General features: G+C 40.9%; 1 protein-coding gene across 1 annotated transcript in view; it reads left to right on the forward strand.

The window, feature by feature from the left end:
• The window catches only part of SHC1 (SHC adaptor protein 1), a 974,352-nt gene that overhangs the window by 918,159 nt on the left and 31,175 nt on the right, over positions 1-25,018 (forward strand). The window contains exon 7 of the mRNA XM_044079286.1: positions 4,609-4,880. Within this exon, the coding sequence (XP_043935221.1) occupies positions 4,609-4,880 (272 nt within the window). The remainder of the gene's footprint in view (positions 1-4,608; positions 4,881-25,018) is intronic.

A 25,018-nucleotide genomic window follows, 5' to 3' on the forward strand; every position in this document is an offset into this window, starting at 1 on the left:
CCCCACTGCAGACTTCCATCTTATTATTTGAGAAGTTGTGTGAAAATGACATTAGGTCTCTCTTGAATAATAAATGTGTTCATTATAAGCATGTTGATAATCTATCTCCCCCCCCCCCACCCCTGAAAGGGAAGCACTGTTGGATTTGAGGTTTGCTGGTATTTGTATTATCAAACCTGACAAGGGAGGGGGTTTAATTTTTATGAACAAAGATGACTATATTAGGAGAATGTGTCTCTTACTGTCTAGTAGGGTATACGAAAAGATTTCCAGAAATGAAATTAATGGAGCCTATCAGCATATTAGAGGGTTTATTAACGGCTCAGTGGATATTAATTTGTATAATTGCCTGAATATCACTAGCCCAGTTTTGTCCATTATCTTTGGGTTGCCAAAAATCCATAATAATTTGGTTAACCCTCCTACGTCCAATTGTGGATGGGAAGTAATCGATTACCTATGGGTGTGCCCAGTTTATAGATTGTAAATTGAAGCAAGTATTATTAACGGAGTCTCATATTTGTAAAGACTCTTGGGCATTCCTGGAGGCTATCAACAAATTACCTTATAATAACGATGTTAATTTTTTGACAATTGATGTTTGGGACTTATATACGTCCATTCCCCAAGATATAGGGAGGAATTGGGTGAGGGATTTTTTTGCTGGATAAAGGCCTGGATGGTGTAACTATCTACCTTATTGATTACCTACTAGATTTAGTACTAAGCAATAATTGCTTTATATTTAATCAAGAATATTATTTGCAGAAGACTGGTGTGGCCATGGGCTCGCCCTGTGGGGCCACTTTTGCGAACATTGTAATGGCCCACTGGGAGAAAAACTTTTTATTTAGAGATGATGTTTTTCAACAGAGAGCTGTGTGGTACACCCGCTATTTGGATGATATTTTCATCATGTGGAAGGGTGATGAGACTATGGCATTAGACTTTGTGCATCATATCTCAGGGTCCACTAGTTTCTTGGAGTTCACTTATGATTTCCAAGAAGAAAAAATTGCCTACCTAGATGTCGAACTTACTAAGGGCAGGTGTAATAGGAGATTGACATGTAAGATCCTTAGGAAACCCACATACTCAAATGCCTTTTTACACTACACGAGCTCTCACCCCTACCATCAGAAGAGAGCGGTCATTAAAGGCCAGCTTGTTAGGGCAACAAGGATGGGTATCACTTGACTCTTATTTCTTGGAAGAGTTTAACCTGTTGAGGGAAATGTTCCTTAAGAGGGGTTATCCCTCGAGACTTGTGAGCCAGCTAACCAGTGAAGTTTACCTTAAAAGACCTAATGGGACCTTTAAACCATTATTGGTTGGGTTAGGTAAGTGTGAAAATGTGACTGGAGATAGTTTGGTGTTGGACCTAACTGGCAGGAAGTGGTCTGTATACAAGATGACTCTTTGACACCTATTGTTAGGCAGGATATGATGGCTGAATCAATTGGTATAACAATGGATAACGAACTGCCGCACTTACAAACCTCTGGTGGTAATAATATTGGATTCATTGCCACTTTTTCATTGGATGCACCATTATTGAGAGACATCTTGAGCAAGAATTGGTGCTTCCTTTATGAGGATGCATCCATTCGGGATAGGGTGGGTGATGCACCAACAGTGGTATTTAGGAGATGTTGGAATCTGAAAGCAATTTTGGAGAATTGTATGTCTTATAACCATTCCCCTCTATTATGGTATGTCGAAATGTGGGCGTTGCCAGTCATGCAAATATATTAATACTGTTAGTACCTTCACAGTACGGAGCCATCGTTTCCCGGTTACGGGAACATTTAATTGTGAGTCAAAGGGGGTTGTTTATTTGAGCATGTGCCAGAATTGTCCATCCTTTTATGTTGGAAAGACAGAGAGGTCTTTGAAGCTTAGGATTTATGAGCACATTTACAACATCAACAAGATGAATTTGAATAATGCTTTGGCTAGGCACGTGAGCACTAACCCTACCCATAAATTCCTGTTTTTAGCTATCGACAGGACAATGGTAGGGGGGGGGGGCAACATCCTTAAGATTGGATGAAAAATAATTAGCCTGGCAACTTAAGCTTAATGCTCATACACCCCCAGGGCTAAATGATAGCTTATCTATTAAAAGTATTCTTAAGCTGAAATCTTTGCTTAGATGATTTAACCAATTGCATTCCCTAAAACTTGTGTAGGATGTCCCTTTCTGTGTAGATTTGTAAATGTTGAATATTTTATGATAGACACTTTCCCCTTTTAAGACCTCTGAATAGTAATGGGGATGTTTTAAAGTTAAAAGTTGAAATCCTATAGCATGAGTTTCTAGTTTTTTAACTATGTATAACAATTATGTGCAATATTGTTTTTAATAGTATTAATTTAGAATAATTGGTTGTTTAATGTACTGATGTAATTTCATTTTGGTTCTTGGTTGATGTCAATTTAAATGTAGGCAGGATTTGCTTCATGTAAAATTCTACTGCTACTCATTAGCGGACCGGAGTTCAGTTGTGGTGACCCCTTTTCAGGAAAAGCCGAAAGACAAACAACAATGTGATGATGTCATATATGTATAGTACTTAAGTCGATTTTTGCATGGAATTGTCTGAAGAAGTTTGCTTTATTTTAGTAAACGAAAGCGCTTAAATTATTTTGTGGTTTGGAGTTTCATTCTTCATTTTCGTTTGTGGAATATTAAAACAAATATATATGCTGACAGTTGATTTTGCATGACTCAAATACAAGTTTGACAAATTAATTGTATACACAAATAAGTGTCGAATTTACCTTATGATGCATTTGCCTTTGCACATGCATTGCATACATGTTTTGCAAGTTTGATTCTTGTTTTTAAACACCTTTATTAAATTATCTCACATTCCCTCCAGTGAAGCTTTGGAAGTTTGCATTGTGCTTCCAGTATACGGAGCCTAAACTTTTTAACAGAATCAAATTATGTCCTCAAGTTTCAAACAAATGTTTATATCTCTAGAAGCATAGTTACTAAAGTGTAAATTGCAAACCCTTCAGCGCACACACTATTTTTATACTGGTAGCATTCATTAGGTTCTAGGTCTTAAACTGGGTTTTATGTCACTGTAAACATAGTAAATGTTAAGTTTTAATATGTAATAACTTACAATATTTTAGCAAACACTCAAGTTACACACATACTTCAGCAGAGTTTTGTTCATCCAGCTAAGAGCTTTCATATGAGGCTAAGCAGTTCTGTCTGAGCTACATGGTTGTTGAGATATTTAAAAAAACCTTGACATTTGTGACGACAGAAATATTATTATGAACAGTAATTAATGTCTCTTTACTGCCATTATGTAAGCTTTAAGGTGAACTCTTTTAATACTTTGTATTTAGCATAGTTTTGAAATTATTAATGCAAATTTGAACAAGCAATATTTGATGCGTAGTGGCGTCAGTAGGATGAACTGCAGAAACACCTGAAAGTGACACTGCTGTATTGAGTTAAGACATTCATACACACATATATAAACAGAAAAGAGAACAAACCATGTTAACATTTTTCATTTTCTTGCATTGTACATTACATACATGTTTTCTTTCTTTTTAACAGTTATTCACTACATCATTACTTAAATTGCTCAATTTCTGCCTTCAGTTAAATTCTCGCACCTCTTCCTCCGGAACATTATTCTACATGTGTTGTTCCCACAGATTCCATTTATTTCTAGGTCATGTGCTCCTTCCCTTTTCTAAAGTACCCTTCTAGTTCTTTTATCTTCCTTACAATGTTCAGTATTCCAATTATAATTGGTTTAGATTTAGACTTCCATTTTCTGGTAATTTTTTTTTTTGCAGCCAGTAGAATTAAACTTTGTACACAAAGCTTTGCAGTGTATAGGCAGTTCAGATCCTGTGTTCCCAGCTCAAAAGAATAATTTTCTTAGTTTATAGCCATTTGCTTCCCCAGCATGTCAAAGGATATATGAGTCTTCAAGTTGATTCTTGTGTTTTTCTTTCTTTTATAGCTGATTTTCTGTTACTTTCTCAAAATATCTTCTTTCTGACATCCAGGCAGTGTAATTATTAGCCAGTAACTGAATAAAATGAATGATGGTAACATAGTTAAAATAGTTGGTATAAGCATTTCAAATTTTTCCTGAAGTAAAACTGTTTTTTAGCAAACTGCTTATAGTTTTTGAATGTTGCTACGTAGGATTCATGCACTATCTGTCAAAGTAAAACTCAAGAAAGTTAGATTTTAATGGAAAACTATCTAAAATGTTGGCATCTTTTAATACTGACACGTAGTATATGTTGAGTGAATGTTCTGAAATGTTAGTATATTTTAGTAGTAAAATGTGTTAGTAATTGTTTTGTAAAGTGTGCAGAGTTGAAGAAGTGTTTTCTCATTTAGGTGCGAGTGTGTGAGTGGTTGATTGTGCTGGTAATATAATTGCAATTTCTTCCTGTGATGTCTTATTGTTCCAGTATATCTTATGTTAGCATTCTTTTACTAATTAAAAGCAGAACAGTTTACATAAAAAAAAAAAAAAGAAAAATACAGTATTGGAAAAATGAAGCGCTGTAGTGGCCAAGGTGTACACTACATTGTTTACTTTCTCTTTTTCACAGAACCTTTTGAGGATGCATTGAAAGTGCCTTCAACAACCCAGGGAGCATCTGTTTCTCATTCACCTGCTCATGTGGTTGCTTCTATGGAAGAACAATTACGAAGGGAGATCTGGTACCATGGGAAGATGAAAAGAAAGGATGCTGAAAAACTCCTAAAAGCCAACGGGGATTTCCTAGTCCGTGAGAGCACCACAACCCCTGGTCAGTATGTGTTAACTGGTCTTCAGAATGGACAACCCAAACATTTGCTGCTTGTGGATCCAGAAGGAGTGGTAAGTGATATTTGTCTTTTATCTCCATCACAGCTTCATTCAGTTCAGAATATGTATTGCACAGTTTTCAACACCATTTTTCGCTGTCTTTTACTGCAGCAGGTTTTCTTTATTTAGCATATTTAAAAGCCTAGTAGGCTGAGACCTGTCAGTTAAAGTAACAGATTAATAATAGCATTAACAAAAGCAGAATTAAAATGGTTCATTTTACAGGAAGAAAAGTACATAATTTAAAATACTTATGAAAATAAAAACTGACAAAGACATGGAGAGACATTATACAGATGTTTTAGGGACCTCTTGCAAGAGACCTGAGGTCTGCACTTTCGAATCAGGGAAGGTAGCCAATTCCAAAGAACTGGTGCAAGACCAGCATAGGTTAGCCTACCAGGTATATTAGACTAGACCATTGGAACAACCAGCAGAACCTTACTTGTGGATAGCTTGAGGAGCCTTGCTACTATATAGGGCAGTAACAGCTCTTTTTATGTAAGCAGGATTCAGATTGCAAAGATCATGTTAAGTATATATTAGAGTCCTAAATACATATCACACAGTGATTAGTTGCCAGTGCAGATACTACAAAACAGTCATTTTATGACCTGTAAAAGACATCCTGTCAGTAAACCTTGCTGCTAAATTCTACATCTGCTGTAGTCATGCAAGGTCCCTGTCCATGAGTCCAAGGTAAAAGATATAACCAGAATTTGGCATCATGGCATTTTGACATGCATCATGTAAATTTTTACCCGTTTTTGCAGTTCTGTCACACACCTAGAGGAGGTAGCTAGATGTTAAACGTGTGGCTGTCTGTGATTGCAGAATAGTTGATCAGTACCAGATAACCATTTTTTTAACTGTGTAAGTTCATTGACAGCCAGTCTGTAATGTTGTGCCGCTTATCTTCAAGTCAAAATGATTGGATTGCAACAACCAAGTGTTTTAAAATAGTCTCAGTTAGTTGGGGATCTTCAGCATATCTGTTTTCTACATGGAGACAAAGGTTTGTCTTTTTTTTTTTCAAAGCAGTCATCTTTTGTTAATCATTGCATTTGAAACTACTGTACAAATCCTTGTCAAAGCACAAGCTTAGAAGGAATCACTCAGAAAGTAGAAGCATTGCATAGCTTGTGTATATCTTCACCAGGGATTTATTAGTTTTGCTGCCTGTTTAACAAAAACTGTTTAGTCTATTATGTTCCTTTTCTGGTCTAAATCCTTTAGTCATACCCGCTTTATTCTGTTCAGGGTTTTGTGTGAGCATTTTTTTTATCCCATCACTGTGGATAGGATGCTGTTATTTTCTGTGTGAGACACACACCCACAAATACACACATGGGCAGTTTGGGGGAGAGCTGGTTCATTTCTGACATATTTATCATTTGGGGTGAAGCTGGAACACCAAGTAAAAAATGCACTTGCAAAGTGGAACCTAGCAACTCTTGACTGAAGGAATTCCAGCCAGGAACTGAAATGGAGAGCCAAGACTGTGAGGAAGCAATATGAACTACTGTGCTTCACACCTGGATCCATCAACTACTTGCAAATTTCTCCCATGTTTGCAATCCGGCCTCAAGGAAGAGCGCATCTTTGCCCACCTTTGGAAACCAGGACCACTGAAAGTATTCACATACAGCACAAACCATCATGTGGTACATAAGCAAGGAAGAACCAGATCATACCAGTTATGCGGATTGGCTCAGATTGCGTGGGACCTAGCCACCAAGGAAGGTTTTTCCCTCCAAGCAGTGTACTTTCATTTCCTGTGACGTCCTGGCAGACACTCTCAGCAGTTCCGTCGAAGAATCCCACAGTGAAACTGAGCTGTTCCCTAAGTCTATTCAAGCTCACTTTGTCCTTCTCAAATTTACCCCTAGCTTTTTACCTATGGCCCTTATGGACATGGGCAGTTTGTACATGCCCTAAGGCACAGGCATATACAAAGGCCATCCTAGCTCATATGCACTGATAGTTGGAAAAACTGTGCCATGAATGGCTAGGCTTAAAAAGACTCTAGGACATTTAGACTTGTAGACTGCTATGATCTTGTGAATGGATATTCAATAAACAGGTCTTTCTAGACATAGTCCGCAAGTAGGGAACACCACAGATAGACTTATTTGCCTCGGCGACTAACAAACAGCCCCCCCGTGGCACCAGCCTCCATTGGCTTGGAGGATGTATGGATTATCTCTCTAGTAGACAGGGAAGATTATGCCTTTCTTCTACTTCCTCTGCTGTCAGAAGTTCTACTAAAGATCGAGAAAGATAAAAAAAAAAAAAAAACAGAAATTCTACTGGTGACTCCCTTTTGCCCATGTCAGCATTGGTTACCCCTTCTTTGTTATTTAGCCAGAGGCAATCACCTCAAGCAGCACCACCTGGTCACACAACAGAAGGAAGGGTTCATTGCTTCACCCCAACCATTAATCCCTTGGCCTAAGCATATGGATAGCAGGATTCTGATCCCTTCCAGACACTAGTTTTCTGAAGGGTGTGCTCCATGTTCTTCCAGAGGCAAGGAGACCCATCACACTGAAATCCTATGAAGCCAGATGGAAGAGATTTTCAATGTGGTGTTGAGCTAACAGTCAGGATCTTATAAAATCAGACGTTCTCTTGTCTTGTCCTATTTGTGTGAGCTCATAAAAAGTGGCCTGGCTTTATTCATCCGTTAAAGCCCAACTTTCAACCATTTAGCCTGTATTTCCCTCAGTTCATCTGTTTTATGTCCAGGCTTGAGGTCATACAGTTTATATAAAAAAAAAAAAAAAAAAGGTTTTGCACTTAAACCCTCTGGGAAAATCTGTGCCCTCACTTAGGATCTCAGCTTTGTGCTAGGAAAGCTCACTCTGCCCTCCATGAGCCAGACACTTTTTCTACTCTCGCATTCTGCACCTGGAAAATTATTTTTTTTCTTTCTCTCATTTCTTCTAGGAGCTTCTCAGAACTACAGGCAATCATGACCCTTCTTCCATTTCTTTTCCCTGTGTCTCTGAGACAGCCCCTCCTTCATGCAGAGGCCCATCTGTCTGTCTACTTTTTCCAATCCACAGAGCAAGGGTGAAAGACTTGTGCACTTCCTAGATGTGCACAGACAATTAACATTCTATCTGGACAAGAGTAAGTCTTTTCATAAGTCAGACCAAGTGTCTCTTTCATGGACTCTAAGCTAGGCCTGTCAGTATCTCAACAAAACTTTTGAAAGTTGGATATCTAAGTCAATTTATTTTTGTTAGTTGCACCATGACATGTTCTTGCCCTGTTTATCAGAAGCTCATTCTTCTAGTGTGGTAGCCTCTTCTGCAGTCTTCTACAAAGGGTAGATTCCATAACCATCCTGGAAGCTGCTGCCCAGTTTTCTGTATACACTTTCACTAAACACTATTTAATTGGTGCCTTTTCCAGGTCGGGGGCAGCCATCACTAGGTCAGTCCCCTCTGGCCTCTGTATTCATAACCTAAGGGAGTCTGCCGCAGGCTAACCCGAATGTCCATCCAGTATACAAAAGTCTAAAGTTACTGTAAGGTACATGCAACGTTGCACATAGGATCCATCCAACGTCTGTCATAAAGTGATGTCTGGTATATAGCAGATGTTGGCACAAACCATCCTCAGAACTTTTCTGCCACCAGTCTGAATGTCTTCTCTGGTCATTTGCATGACAGCGAAGTTGTGGATTCCAAGTCAGATACGTGCTCCTTTGTTTTTTTTTTCCTTAATTTATTTTATGCTACTGTTGTTTGCTGAGGTTACATGTCATCTAGGAAGGGCAAGTGTCAGTGTGGAAAGCATATTCCACATAAGGATACCTAAGATTTGTGCCTTTTTTGCCTAGGCCCTAACCACAATCATACCTCCTGTTGCAAGGCCTTTGTTCCAAAGACCCTGCATAGTTGTCTTGCTTCTCTTAATTTATATTTAGAGAACCAACACCTTAAGTGTTTAGCACGTGATGCCATGGAAAGTGTGTCGGGCCCTTCAGGGGAGCCTGCTCTTAAGGCCAAGAAATCTAGACCTGAGGTATCTCCTGCTCCTCCAATTCCAGACATTTCTCCCCAGGATGATGTCTGCCCGAAGACCTGTTTGGTGGTAGCTGGTGATTCTTCCCTGGGTACCACTGTGGAGGCCACAAAGGATCCTGCTAGCATGTCCTTGAGGGGATATGCAGACGTCTGCTTTGGCTTTGTGGGGGGTGGGGGAGTCCAGGCTCATTGTCTTTGAAGGTCCTTGAGGCATTACTCAAATCCTGGTTTGTGAAGAGATCCCTAGTAATATTATTGAATGCAAGTTGACACCTGGTCCCTCATCCTTCCAACATATGGTGGAAGCACCACTAAAAAAAGAAGCAGAAAACTAAGCATTCTTCTCTTTCTCAGAACAATCTATTGATTGGCAAGCCCTTTCACAAGGTCTGTTAATGACTTTATGGCCATTAGGCTATCCACAGGGTTCTCTCTTCCTTCTCCTTCCCTTTTTCCAGTTTCTCCTCAAAAAAAGGATCAGGATTGAGGATTCTTCTGATGAGGAGGATTCCTCTGGGGAGGAGTCTCTGGCATATTCTGCCCAGATATCTTCTCCATTGGGATATGCTTTCCCAGAGGAGGAGGAATCAAATGGAACTGAATCTCCAGGGGAGGATATTATCTTTGGAGAGATCGTTGTAAGGATGTGAGAATTTTTCCAGTGGGACTGCTCTCGGGTTTGAGATGCAAATAAAAAATGTTATCATTTATAGATGGATTCCCCATCCCCATCTGCAGTACATCCAGTGCTTCCAGCCTTCTTGGATGCTTTCTCTTCTCCAAGTGTCCAGGTTCACAACCTCCTGCTCCTAAAAGGCTATACAGGTTCTACAAAGTGCCAGAAGACTGTCGTTTTTTGTTTAAGTGACCTTCTGCATTTCCAGCTGCAGTCTCAGTGGCCGCAGAAAAGCCCTCTAATCTGCTGCCTTCCACACCCCTTCTCCCCTCAGATAAGGAGAGCAAAATTATGGAAAGTTTAGGAAAAAAAATATCCACTTTGGCCACCCTGGCCTTATAGGGCCATAAACTACAAGACACATATGGTTAAGTATTCCTTAGCCCTGCTTTCTCAATCCACTAAGCTCATTTCTGAACTTCAGACTGTTAATACTAAATCCCAGCTTGCTTCCATTTTAGGATCCTCTGCCCAAGTGGCCTGTTGTATTAAATGCAGCTGTGATGCAATGGAAGCATCTGCCAAAGCTGCAAAATCTGGCTCTGTCCTTCGGATGTACTCTTGGCTGAGTCTCCAGGCAATGCCAGATGATATCAAAGCCGAAATTATGGATGCTCCACTAGATTCCAAAGCTGAGAACTTTTCAAGTCTTTGCAAGAAAAGGGCAAGGAGCTCCAGGACCTTAAACATATTTTTGCCACCAGTTCCAGAATTGTAAAGGAACTACACTTCAAAAACTTCATTTCTTAGTAAACTATCCATACCTCCTCCTCCTAAGAATAAAAGAGGTGCCAGAATGCCTTATTCTGCCAAGTCTTCATCTATTACTTCTGCTGCTGAGAAACGGCCCTTTCTGAGCAAGCCAGGTAATCTGTGACTACCAACCTCATTGCATTCAGACCCCTCTATCCTTGCGTGTTTCTCTGTCCCTCCCTATTTGGAAACGAATCACCCAAGACTCCTGGGTCCTTTCTGTAATCCTCAGAGGATACGTCTTGGTATGGAAGACTCCTCCTACCTTCAGGAGGTATTCCACAACCTGCAAAAGATTTGTTGGTATTCTTTCCTCAGGTGATTCTGAATGGTACCCTGAGAAAGCAAGTTGTGAAAGTTCCACCTTCCCAAACAGGAAAGAGATTCAATTCAAGAATGTTCCTAATCCCCAGAAAGGATGGTCCTTGGAGGTCCATTCTAGATCTGTCACATCTAAACATTTTTAAAAGTTCCCACCTTTTGCATGCATTCCCTAACAATCTGCTTCATCTCATTCTTCCACAGGCCTTCATGGTGTCCCTGGACACCAAGGATGCCTATCTTCACATCCGTATTCTTCCTTTCTACAGGAAATGTCTGCACTTTTGCTATTGCTTCCTCGCATTTTCAGTTTTCTGCTTTCTGTCTTGCCTTTTGGTCTGACTGTGGCACCAAGGGTCTTCACAAAATGCTTAGCTCCTGTTATTGCCTTTTGCAGACTCAGGGGTATTCAGATTTTTCCTTACCTGAACAACCTCCTTCTTCAGGCTTATTCTCCAGATCTAAGTGTACAAAGCCTTTATTTTTACAGTATTTCTTCTGGAAAGACTAAGATTCACTATAAATTTCCAAAAAATCCTTTCTTGTTCCTTCACAGGATCATGTCTTCCTAGGATGCAGAATTCAGTGAAGATGTTGACTTCCTTACCTCCTCAGAAGGTCATCTTGCTAACCACTTACTTTCAGGCTATCATTCCACTCCAGTCCCTGACAACCAGGGAGTTCCTTCACCTGCTGGGCTGTATGGCATCCAGTATTCCCATGTTACCGCTAGCCAAACTTCACATGAGGAAACTCCAGTGGTATCTCGGGTCAGTCTGGATGTAACATGGTCATCCACTAGATTTCATGATTCCTCTACTTCCCTGTTTGAAAAAAGAATTGGAGTGGGGGATACAGCAGGTTTCCTTGAATCCAGGTCTTCCTCTACAACCCTCCCCTTCCATTTCAGGAGTTCATGGACGCCCCAGACGTGGGATGGGGGGCAACCTTTTCCTCTTGGAAAGTTCAAAACGTGTGGTTTCCTTCGCAAATAAAGGAACACATAGACATAAGAGGTGAGAGCTCTCATTTTTGCTCTGCGAACCTTTCAACCAGGTCCCTTAAAGTGGTTCACAGACAACACCACAGTTATTTGGTATGTCAACAAGTTGTGCAGGTTAGCTGTGAAGGCTTGGGAGTTGGCAAGTCAATATTGACTGACCCTTCAGGCAGTTTACATTCCTTCCAGTCAGAATGTAGTGGCAGACGCATTCAGCAGGTCCATGACTCAGTCCCATGAATGGATGTTGCACAGAGATGTGTTTCTGGACATTATTCACCGGTGGGGTACTGCTCAAGTAGATCTATTTACCTCCCCTATGAACAGACAACTTCCATAGTTTTGTGCCAGAGTTCCAGATCCTCAGGCATGAAGATGGACGCCCTACCCTTGTCTTGGAAGGGGATGTTTCTCTATCCATTCCCCGTCTTCCCTCTCCTTCAGAAAATTGTGTTAAATATTCAACAAGACCAACCAAAAATCTTGCTATGTCTCCAGCTTGGTCAAGACTGCATTGGTTCCCCTTTTTTCTGCATTTAGCCAAGGGCAGTCATCACAAGTTACCTCACAGGGTGGATCTACTCACACAGGACAAGGGATATCTAATACATCCACAAATGTCAACCCTTCAGATGACACTATGGGGTGATAGGGTTTTGATCCCTTTCAAGCACCTATTTTCTGAGGATGGTGCTGCAAGTTCTGCAGGGGGGGGGGGCAGAAAACCCAATACTAAGAAATCCTACATTTCCAAATGGAATAGGTTTTCCATCTGGTGTGTTTCCAAAAACCTGCAACCATTGTCCGTGGATATTCCAGTGGTTTTGTCATATCTGTGTGAACTACTGAAGACTGAATTATCATATTCTTTGGTAAAAGCTCATCTGTCAGCCATTTCTGCTTATCTGCCTGTGATCCTTCCTTTGGCTTCAAGGTTGAAAGTCAGACTTGTTTTGAAAGGTGTCCTTCATATTGGACCACCAAGGAAACCCGTTCCTCCTCCTTGGGCTTTAAACTTTTAGAAAAACTTACATTGCCTCCCTTTGAACCAGCAGTTTCCTCTTCCCTTCAAAACTGCACTTGGAAAACGGTACTTCTTTTGGCTATCACTTCAGCCAGAAGGGTCTCAGAACTTCAAACCCCTTATGGCTTGTTCTACTTTCAGAGTTTTTCACAGGGATAGGGTTTCTCTATGCCGTAATTCTTCCTTTATGCCCCAGGTGGTGAATGAGTTGTCACTTCATCAGTCCATTCATTTTTCTCTCTTTCTTTCCATCTCCTCAGTCTTCTAGTGAGAGGATCTTACACACCTTGGATGTGCACAGACAACTCAGGTTATGTATGGCTAAAGCCAAGTCGTTCAGGAAATCTGATTGTTTCTTCATTTCCTACAATCCCAGTGCTCTGGGCAGACCTGTTTCCAAGCCAATAATCTCCACCTGGATCTCTAAGGCTATTTCCTTTTGTTATGTGGCTCATGGAAAAACCCTTGCATCTCCAGTTAAGGCTCATTCCACTAGAACTGTCTTCTTCCGGTGCTTTTTTCAAGGGTCTGGATACTTCCTCAATCTTAGAAGCAGCTACTTGGTCTTGTCCATACCTTCAAAAAACACTGCAAGTTGGGTGGTATGTCTAGATCTAGAGCTGGTTTTGCCAGGGCTGTCCTTCAGTGGTTTGTAGAGTGCACTACTGTCCCTCCTCCCACACTAATCTTCTGCATGAGCTTTGGTATTCTCCCTCATGTTATGAATACTGCAACATAGGAGTAGAAGGACATAGAATAGTTGTGGAAAATCTCACCATAACCGTAGATGTCCTCCTCTTCTATTTGTTGCAGTATTCTATCCCACCCACCTTCCCTCTGATGCTTGCATGTTTTCTGGGTGTGTTTTTTTTTTTCAGTTTATCTTAGGCTGGTGTTCTTCCTGGGGCATTAATTTCTGAGGATGGTACATGCTGATGTCTGCTGTATACCTGACGTCACTTTATGACTGATGTTGGGCAGGATCCTATGTGCAACATTACATGTACCTTTTTCAGTAGCTTTAGACTTTTGTATATTGGTCAAGAGTTCAGGTTAGCCTGCAGTGGACTGCCTTATGTTATAAATACTGCAACATATAGAAGAGAAGGACGTCTGTGGTTATGGTAAAATTTTACACAGCTATTCTTTCTCAGCATTCTTGGGCATCCTACCTTCTGTTCCCTTAAGCTTTGTGAATTTCCCATATGTTTGGAATAGAGCAACAGTGGTATCAGGACATAGTACAGTTGTGCAAGGACTTATCTTAAGAGTAGATGTCCTGCTGATTACTGTTGCAGTATTCCTTCCCACCCCCACTTCCGTCATTCTTGCAATTCTCCTCTTTTCCTTTTCTCTGCTGCAGTCTTTCAGCCCTTTAACCAAGGTGATGCTCTCTGCTCCTACTTTGCCCCTTCTAGCTGACTATTGCTCTCTCAGAATTCTTCAGGCTGCTGGCTTGCAGATAGTCTGAGGATTTGTGCTCATAGATCTGCTTAGGTACCCCAACTCTTGCAAGCTGAGACCATACATATCTGGCTTATGCTTCTTGGAAGGTTTAGGCTTTGGTACCCTGGCTGGATGTTGGAGGTGAAAACTCATCTGTTTGGAATACTGCAGCAGTGATTAGTAGGACATCTACAGTTATGGTAAGTTCTTATGCAGCTGTAGTGTATTTAATATATATATATATATATATATATATGTAGATTAAATACATACTATATATATGGATATATTTTAGATAAATTTAAAGTATACATATATAAGCATGTCTGTTATGAGTTTGAGTTATGGGTGCAGGACTGGACCATTAGAGAATGTGGCCTTATACCGTTGTCAGGGCAGATGCTGACCTCTGACCCTCGGTCACCACCATAGGAAGGCACACCTTCACATGCAAGTTCCATGTCACTGTCACCTGCTCCATGACTCCACACTTGTGTGTGATAGCGAGAACATCGGTGAACTTACATCACCGCTAATGTGGACATTGAATTCCCTTTCTTTTAGGAGTCTGTGGACCTGGAATCCATAGAGTCCAAAATAGACAGACAGTAAGTGACCCCCCTGCAAGCTGACTCTTCATTTGGTGGGTTATACTTCAACTTCAGGGGAGTTCAGTGTTTTGTCCACAAACAACTTCAAACTTTATTAAGGTGCTTTTAGAAAAACAACAGCAAAAGTAAAACAGACCACAAAATGCATGCCGTAAATAGAGTAAATAAAAGACAGACAGGCAAAATTGCTTTAAACCCGGTCAAATCAAAGTAATGTAAGTAATGCCTATACCAGTATTTAACAGAGCAACAAAACAGCAAGTTACATTTGCTCTAAGTTTTGGATTATGTATTGCTTTTTGTGTTACTTCTCTAGGACTGAGCTGGAGAATGGTCAGCTGAAGTCAGTGCTCTACCTTGAACAAAACAAAAATAAAGTAATATCTCAGTAGCTGGAAGAAGGATATGTAAAATGTGGGCAAAAGCAGATTTTAAAAGAAAAACAAAATCTGATTTTGTTGTTTTATCAAAAGCCATCTCAAGCACACAGACTTTAAGGGATCTGCGAAAGCACACTCTCCTCTTGCCTTCATGAAAGTAGGTTCCACAGGGTGCAGGCCCAGATAAGCAAAATAATGATACCCAGTGATTCTCAGACATTTCCTTTAAGACCACCAGCACACACATCCCCCCCCCGGCAGAATGCAAAGCCTGGGGAAGAAGGCTCTTTCAGGTAAGAAGGACCCAAACTGTATATGAACAGTTATACAATTACCAAGATTTTTAAAAATGATATGAAACAGATTTTGAGTTAATGCAACCTCTGGAGAACATGCATAATATGGTGATAACATGGCATATCATTAAGCATCCTGGTAGGCAGTAAAGTTTCACACCAGCTGCAAATAATCATTGTCAGAGTTGGGAAAGTCCAAGTAAGGAGTGTTACAGTTGTCAGAGTTGGAAGAATTCAGTACATGAATGACTTAGGAGGTCGGCTTCAGAGATAAAATGATTGAGCTTGGATATTTCCATATACGGAAGTCCAAGGTTTTCACAACAGTTGGCTTTCTGGTTCCTGTGTGTTAGCCAGTTGTCCAGGACAATCTTACTAAAAAAGTTCAAGATTTTTGCGAGCATAGAAAATACAAGATAAAAAGTGGAGGAACCCAAGAGTCCCTCAAGGTAATATGAGCTGCCCTGGCCTCAGCTTTGGACATGCCTTCCAAATGATCAGAAAAGGAATACACAGCTGCCCTGTTGTCCTGAGGGAAGGACGACGAGATATAGGTGCATTAGCATAGCAATGGTGTGTTAGATCTTAATCGGATCCCCTAATCGACGAAAAAATAGTGTGACAAATAGCAAAGAGCCCAGTGTCAAGTACTCCACAGTCTAGGAGAATGGAGCAAAGGAGTTTAAGTCCAAGAACAAGTAGAACCTGTCTGCCTTCTGTATTAACTCTGGCAGCTGGCACAGAGGATTAAGGCTGTGGTCTGTTAAGCTGCTTTGCGTAGTCCAGGGATTGATGCCCTCAGCTTTCATTTGTTTACTGTGTAACTCCGTCTGGCAGGTGGTGAGAATTAAGCTTCCTGTGGTACAGTGTGTGATTCCCCTCAGCCTTCATTTGTTTTGAGTAAGTCTCTTAACCATCAGTGCTTTATAAATTTTAAACACTTCTTGTAGACACTAACATCAAGAAAATTTAGAGAAGGATAAAAAGAAGATTGTGAAGCGGAACCACTAAATGTGGTAAATGTAATTCGTGTAATTATATTCGGGAAATGTTGATTACTTTAAACAACTATTGCACAGAAATTAAATACGAAAAGGGTAATTGTGAAACAAAAGGACTAGTGTGTATATTTGCAAGCAGTGTCAGTCCTTTTATGTAGGAAAAACTAAAAGAAAATTGGCAAAAAGGTTATATGATTACCTGTATGACATTAAGAAGGCTAACACGAAAAATGCTTTGTATAAACATTCATCGGTATGTAAAGGTTTTTGTAAGTTTGGATTTGGCATCCTTGAAAATGTATGTTCAAGTATTAGAAGGGGACAGTGGGGAGAATAGAATATTGTGAATTGGTTTTACAAATAAGATTAGATGCCACCATTCCACCTAGTTTAAAGAACATATTTCAATTCAACATGTCTTTAAAATGAGGGCTGCCAAACTATAATGGTCTTTTTTTTTTTCCCCCTTGGTTATAGGGCTACCATAATAGTAATATTAAAACTAGATCATTGTGTATTGTTTTTTTATTTTCTTGACTTTTATTGTAATGAAAAGAAATATCTTTTTAATCTGTGTAAAATGTTTCCTAATTTTGCTTTATTTCCTTTTTGGTTTTATCTGTTTTTATTGGCTAATTTAGTTAATTAACTAGTTGATGGATAAATTGTCTTTATTAAATATTTTGGTATATTTAAACTGCGTAGTTGAATGGGAGATGTTTTGATGAAGTTCAGAGTGTTTGGGATGAATGTGCTTAACATTTTAACCTTTTTACGAGTAAAAGGTGAGTGATTGATGGACTGGAAGTTTTAAATTCTGCTATCTCTCTTATCACGTGTTTGATGCCTAGGACTAAGTGAGCCTTTTCCCATTTCCCCATTCCTCTGCTCTCTAGAGACTTTTCCTAAATTTCCAAAAGATCTCTAATGCCTCTCTAGGGTCTCTGGTTATTTTTTTAGTCATAAGCTCCCTACGTTTGGCAATAGCCTCTATTATTTTCCATTGCCTAAGCCATTGTGCACATTGGTTTTGTATTCTATAGTTATCAAAAGTGTTTACTTACACTCCATTATTTCCCTGTGTCACTTAACATTTGCTCCTGTTTTTATTTTATATTCCCCTTTGTCTGCAGTACTTTCACGTTTGATAATCTGTTTAAATAATTCCTATTACTACTTTCCATATGTCTTTCTCTCTCATTTCTACCATATTTTTAAATTCCAATTTCATTTTATCCCACGCCATAGTGGACCATTCTGAGAAATTTGTATATTCACAAACACCACTTGAATCATTTCCACTATCCATTCCTCAAATTCCTGTGTTTTTATCAAGTAAGCAGAAGTGTCATTGTCTGATTTTTACTTGATTACCCTGCATCTGTATGGTCTGAAATAGTTATTGGATGTGCTTCAAAACTTTCAGTTATATCCATGCTCCTGTGAAATACAATTTATGTCCAGTCTAACCCAGTTATTTCCCCCTAGGGAATAGTATGTAAATGATGTCTGAGTTCTTGTTAGTGGTTTCACATCTTCTACTCGAAATATTCTCATATTTCTACAGAAATCTATCCTTATTTGTTCTGTTTTCCCTTCTAGGCTCTCCTGATATATCTTCACTATTGCATGTCAGATTCCAGTCCCCATCCATGTATAATATTCCCTGCTGGAAGCCAATTACTTTTCCAATAGCTCTGTTAAGTTTCTTAGTAGTAGTTTTTGGTGCAGTATATAAATACATGCCAATGTAATCCACCTTCCCTGCCAGTAACCCATTAGTAACACAGATAATGATACCCATTTTTTAACCAGGTAGGCCCACTGGATACACAGTTCCTTTCTAGTGCAACTCAACAGCAAAGTGTGGTTAAGTGAGTTGCTCAAGGTCACACAGTAAGCAACTGAGGTCTGAGGGACTCAAACTGTGTATCACAGGAATCATAGCTCACAGCTATTCTTCACTGATGTTCATCGTGCATACAGCTGCAGTAATCACAGATGGGTTTTCTGCCGTCAGACAAAGTACAGTTTTGTACCTACCATAAATGTAGATGTTCGAGTGCTAATACAGCTGCAGTAATCACAGATGGGTTTTCTGCCGTCAGGCGGGTCCTCGGTCGGCCGAATTCCAAAGTCTAGGTCCGGCGTCGGTTGTTGTCGCTTTCTTTCCTGACGTCAGTGCGACAGGGGTATATAAGACACAGCCAACGCCATTTTCTTCAGTCTTTTTTGCCGCGCGGTGCCCGAAGCAGAAGCAGTTCGCAAGTGCCAGTCGGCCAGCTCCTGAATTTACGAAAAATTGGAAGCTGAAGTCTTCTTTAAAGCTAAGTACCCCGTTGGGGAAACTTTTCTTGCCTCAGACCGATGTCAGACAAAGTTAACAATTGTATTTCTTGTGGGAAGCAAATACCGCATAAGGATTTCCATTCCTTTTGCATACCTTGTTTAGGCCCATCTCCAGGCCCCATGCCCAAAAAGCAGATGCTAAAAATGGCTGAGGATTTAATTACTCTTATTAGGGGTTCCCAACCCCCTCCAGACAAGAGAGCCAGAGTGGAGGAAGATTCTCCCTCTTCTGACCAGGGCTCCATTTTTTCAGAATATTCTGATGTAGAGGAACACTCGTACTCCCCTTTTGAAGATCCTGATGCAGAGCAGTCCATTCCTTCTGTATCTCCCCCAGAGGATTTTTCTTTTGGGGAAACCTTTCACACCTTGAGGGAACACTTCCATTGGGAAGGCCAAGACTTTTCTGATTCCAAGAAAAGACTTAGGGATTTTCTTTTGTTACCTCAGCACAGACCTCTGGCGATACCTCCTCTCTTGGACGTGCTTGATGATGTTTACTCGGAGGCTTGCCTTAATCCGGATTCCCTGCCCCAGTCAAGCCTGAGAGGTACTACAGAGTTCCTAACTCTCACCAGTTTCTTTACAAAAGCCATAATGCTGACCCTGAAACCATTTCTCAAGGCCCCAAGGGAATGAAGGCCTCTACTGCTAAGAATCCACTACCTTCCGAAAGAGAGTCTAGATCCTTAGAAAGGTGGGGAAAAAAGGTATATACCTCGGCCACCCTAGCCATGAGGGCCTTAAATTGTCAGTTCCATATGCTTAAATATCAGCAGTTTCTGTTATCACAATTAAGAAATAAAATGTCTCAACCTGAACAACCAGATTTGAAGGAGTTGCGGAATATGATGCATAGTGCAGAACAAGTGGGTAAACACACCTTACAATGTGGCTATGATGCCCTAGAGGCCTCAAGTAGAGCTGCTGTTACAGGATCAGTTATTCGTAGACATGCTTGGCTTAGGGAACAAATCTTGCCTGATCATGTTAAAGCTAAACTTACTAGATGCTCCTTTACAAAAGGATGTACTTTTTGGTACTAATACTGAGGAGATACTACGGAAAATGGAAGAAAAAGCTAAATCTATGCAAACTGTCAAAGCTTTTCTACAGGTTCAACCACCACGTTTTAGCAGAAATTGGCCTTCAAAAAACTGGTCCTTTCCAGCCACGGACAAGCCCCAAAGAAGTAGATACAGGCGCACAAGGGGCAGAGGACAATCTCAAGGATCATATAGAGGCAGACAATGGCAAACTCCAGCACCAAGAGGTGGCGAAGACAGTACACAACAATACAGGAAACAAACCCAATGACTTCCTCCTTTTCATGCCAAGCAAGTCTCAGCTGGCAGCACCCTTGGGAGGAAAGCTGGCATTATTTACAAGAAATTGGCATATTATCACAACAGACAAATGGATCCTGCACATTATAAACAGAGGCTACAGATTTCATTTTCACACTCTACCAAAAATGAGAGGCATGCCGAACCTGCCACACAATCAAAGGGCAGAGGTTCAAATACAAATTTCAAAGCTCATGGACATGAAATCTATTCAAGAGGTACCTACTCACGAACAAGGTCAAGGTTTTTATTCCAGACTATTTCTGGTACCAAGGAAAGGAACCGACTGGAGACCCATTTTGGACTTATCCATCCTAAAGACATTTCTACTCGTACCAAAATTCAAGATGCTCACATTGCAGCAGCTTCTTCCCATGCTGGGCAAGGAGTTTTGGCTGGTAACATTGGACCTCAAGGAGGCATACCTGCATGTCCCAATCAGACAAAGCTGCAGAAGATACCTCAGATTTCTTGCAGGTTCAATCGACTATCAATTATCTGCATTGCCCTTTGGCTTATCTACTGCGCCCAGAGTATTCACGAAATGCCTGGCATCAGAAATTGCCTACTGCAGACTTCAAGGGATACAAATTTACCCTTATTTGGACGACTGCCTGATCCAAGTGGACAGCAAGCACATACTTCTGGAACATCTGGCTTATGTAACACGGTTGTTGAATTCTCTGGGATACACAGTCAACAAAGAGAAATCCAGGCTAACACCATCTCAGAAAATAACTTTCCTGGGTGCCAACTTGGACACAAACACCCAGATTGCCTATCTCACACCAGAAAAACAGGGGCAACTAACTCAGTACTTCAAAATACTAGCAAATTGTACCAGGCTCACTGCAAGGAAAATCCTGCAGGCTCTGGGCTTCATGGCATCTTGCATTCTTTTAATCCCATGTGCAAAGTTGCATATGAGGAAACTTCAATGGTACCTAAAAAACCTATGGTCTCAACACAGCCACAGTTTGGAAACAATAATACCAATAATCCCATGTTTGCAAAAGGAATTTCTATGGTGGGCCCAAGCATGTCAAGCAAACACAGGTCTTCCATTCTGCAAGCCTCAAGCAAATCAAGTCATCACAACAGACGCCTCAGACTACACCTGGGGGGGCGCACATGACAGGCAGGTGCATTCAGGGCAAATGGTCCCAAAAGGAAAAGCACCTTCACATCAATCAAAAAGAAATGCTAACAGTGATAAATGCAATTACAACTTTCAAGGACCTCATGCATCCAGGGCAATTATTGATAAGAACAGACAACACTACAGTAATGTGGTACATAAACAAGGAGGAACACATTCATACCCCCTGTGCAGGCTAGCCATGTCACTTTGGAACTTGGCTCTGGAATGGCAAATCGAACTTCAAGCACAGTATTTGCCAGGTTTGGAAAACACGCTGGCAATCTAAGCAGAAATATGACAGACCCACACGAATGGAAGTTGCATCCTCAAGTGTTTACAAAGATAATCCAAGCGTGGGGAAGGCCAGACATAGATCTCTTCGCCTCCCACAGGAATCATCAATTGGAAAAGTTCTGTTCAAGGACCTTTCATCCAAAGGCCTGGAGAGTGGATGCCCTTTCTTTCAGTTGGGCAGCATGGACAGTTTACGCTTTCCCACCTTTGCCTCTTCTGCCCAAGGTGCTCTTGAAAGCAAGAGCAGACAGACCGAAGATGATACTGATTGCTCCAGACTGGCCAAGACAACACTGGTACCCACTCCTGAGGAGCCTAACGCATACTCCTCCCTGATCCCTACCTCTAATGCCTCTTCTACTGACTCAGCACAGCTACAAAACTCTTCACAGTCAGCTGAAAACACTCGATCTAGCTGCATGGAAAATTCCTTAACACCATAACAGACCCTACTCTCCAAAGAGGGGCAGGATGTCATTTTGGAGGCCAGAAGGCCATCTACTAGAAAGGCTTACTCCGCAAAATGGAAACGGTTTTGCGCTTGAAATGAGAAAAAAGGCCAGGATCCTAGAAAACTGAATTTGCCTCAGATATTACAATATCTAGCTGAGCTGTTGAACAGTGGACTTTCATTTTCCAACATCAAAATTCATGCCTCAGCCATTTCTGCAGAATTCAACACTGATCCACCCTTATTCTCTCATCCACTCTTAAGACAGTTCCTCAGAGGGGCTAAGAATATAAGACCTCCAAGGAAAAGACCAATACCAGCCTGGGATCTTAATTACATTCTAGAAAAATTAACATTGCCTCCCTTTGAACCAGCTGCCTCAACAGATTTGCAATTTTTGTCCTGGAAAACAGCTTTCCTTTTGGCCATTACCTCAGCTCGTAGGGTTTCGGAACTACAAGCCCTCATGGCTGTGCAGCCCTTTCTAATCTTCCATCAGGACAGGGTTTCCTTATGAACTAAAGCGTCATTTATGCCTAAGGTGGTATCCAGGGTAGCTTTAAATCAGGCCATACACTTACCTACCTTTTACCCCAATCCTCAAAACAAAGGGGAAAGGCTGCTACACTCCTTAGACATCCATAGACAGCTACGTTATTATTTGGACAGAACAAAGCCTTTCAGGAAATCAGAACAACTTTTTGTGTCCTATGCTGTAGGAGCTCAAGAGAAGCCAGTTTCCAAACAGACAATTTCAAAATGGATAGGCCACTGCATACGGTTTTGTTACTCCTTTCATGGAAAATCTGTTCCTACAGGCATCAGATCCCACTCCACAAGGGCCACAGCTACCTCTACAGCCTTCCTCAGAGGAGTCCCTACCAAAGATATTTTGGAGGCAGCCACTTGGAGTTCTGTGCATACCTTCACAAAACACTACTACCTGCCTTTATACTCCAAAACTAGAGCAGGCTTTGCCACTGCTGTGTTGCAGGGCATTCTGGCTTCTCCCAGTTCCACCTAGTGCCTACCACCCTGTGCGTAGCTTTGGGATTCTACCCATCTGTGATTACTGCAGCTGTATGCACGATGAACATAGTACAGTTTTGTACCTACCATAAATGTAGATGTTCGAGTGCTAATACAGCTGCAGTACAGGTTTCCCTCCCTCCTTCCCCTCTTGGTAAAGGCCTAGTGGCTAACCCCTCCTCATACAACCTGATTGGGTTATCCTTCTATGGTATATTTGCTTGCAACTACTGATTTTTGATTATATTGCATTGCATGAATATATATATATATATAATTTATGTATTGCCTTCCTTCTGGGGGCACCTGACATCTGGGGCAAGAAAGACTGAAGAAAATGGCGTCGGCTGTGTCTTATATACCCCTGTCGCACTGACGTCAGGAAAGAAAGCGACAACAACCGACGCCGGACCTAGACTTTGGAATTCGGCCGACCGAGGACCCGCCTGATGGCAGAAAACCCATCTGTGATTACTGCAGCTGTATTAGCACTCGAACATCTACATTTATGGTAGGTACAAAACTGTACTTTGTCTGTATTCTCTTCTGTCATTACTGGAATCCCTACCTCACACAATCAGTATTTTGTCCCCCTTTTTTCCTTTGTCCTTGGTACTCTGCTGAGTAACTATTTTAAAATCCTTCTCAGTCAAATGCACATGTCCATTTCTGTCTAGGTACGTTTCCTGTAACATTATTATTTTTGCCCTATACGTCTTAATATAATTCAGTACTCTCTGCTTTTTGTTCATATCTACAATGACATTCACATTCCAGAATGTGATTGATAATGCAGTCAATCTGTGCATTCAAAAATGCTATCACTTTCACATATTTTAAATGACAATTTTTTTTTTTTCTGAATATACATTTGTTTCAACTTGCATGCAAACTTTGTTTGCCAGGCTGATCTTGTTTGCATTTGTAGCTTCTCTTCTTCGACCCATGTCACTTTGTCCTAGACTTCTCCTTTTAATAAAAACACTCAAGAAACAAATTCATTTTCAGTTTTATCCTTCCCCATCCCCTTTTTACTCGTAGCAAGCACACATAACAATATGCACTTTCCAAAAAGGGAATTTACTCCCCCAAGTAGTGTTGACAAACTCACCGAACTAGGCATACATCCCTACATAACTCACTGGATTGCCAGCTGGCTCACAGATAGGACCCAATAAGTCATGAATGGAGGAGACCACCACTAGCAGGAGAATAGTTGCCAGCGGACTACCATAGGGATCTGTGCTGGGCATGCTCCTGTTTGATATCTACTTCTCGGACGTCATAGCTAATGTTAAGGGCTACTGGCTCACCAAGTTTGCAGTGTACTGTAAATTGGGAGCTGTCATAGATTCCCCCCACAACCCTAGCATCCAGCAAGAGGAATTAACACATACAAATGACTGGTGCCACATTTTGAAACTCACTACCAAGATGTGCACTATTGTGCTTTTTGGGAAAAACATCCTCACAAGCCAATTACTCCATCAATAAAACACCACTAAGAGTTGACCTGGTAATTGGGATCGGGGAACATATGTAAATAATCTAGCCCTGGGCAAACTTGGCCAAAATAGTAAGGAAGTCATTCTTTGTTACCCAACTTATAAGTGTATGTCATCCAGGTCTCAGGAAGTTATAGTACCACTTTACTTGGCCATTATCAGACCTTTCATTGAGTATACTGACCCTTTGGCTTATACCTGATCAGGCATTTGCAACATTTGGAATGTCCACAGAGGTTCCTCACCAGGAAAATCCATAGTATTAACACATTATCCTATACAGATCCACTTAATGCCGTGTCTCTGTACTCAGTCCTCCTACAGATTACTGAGAGGCAGTTTATGCTTGGCATACAAAGCATTCTCAGATCCAGTCCTGATTGAACTTTTGAACATCCACAAAATGAACAATACCCATATCCAAGGAATTAAACTTGCCCGCGACATTAATAGGACATGGTGGTAAGACTGATGTGTGTCAAAGCATTCC

Source organism: Protopterus annectens, chromosome 8.part0 (genome assembly GCF_019279795.1).
Source record: "Protopterus annectens isolate FY-2018-M chromosome 8.part0, PAN1.0, whole genome shotgun sequence".
Lineage (NCBI taxonomy): Eukaryota > Metazoa > Chordata > Ceratodontiformes > Protopteridae > Protopterus > Protopterus annectens.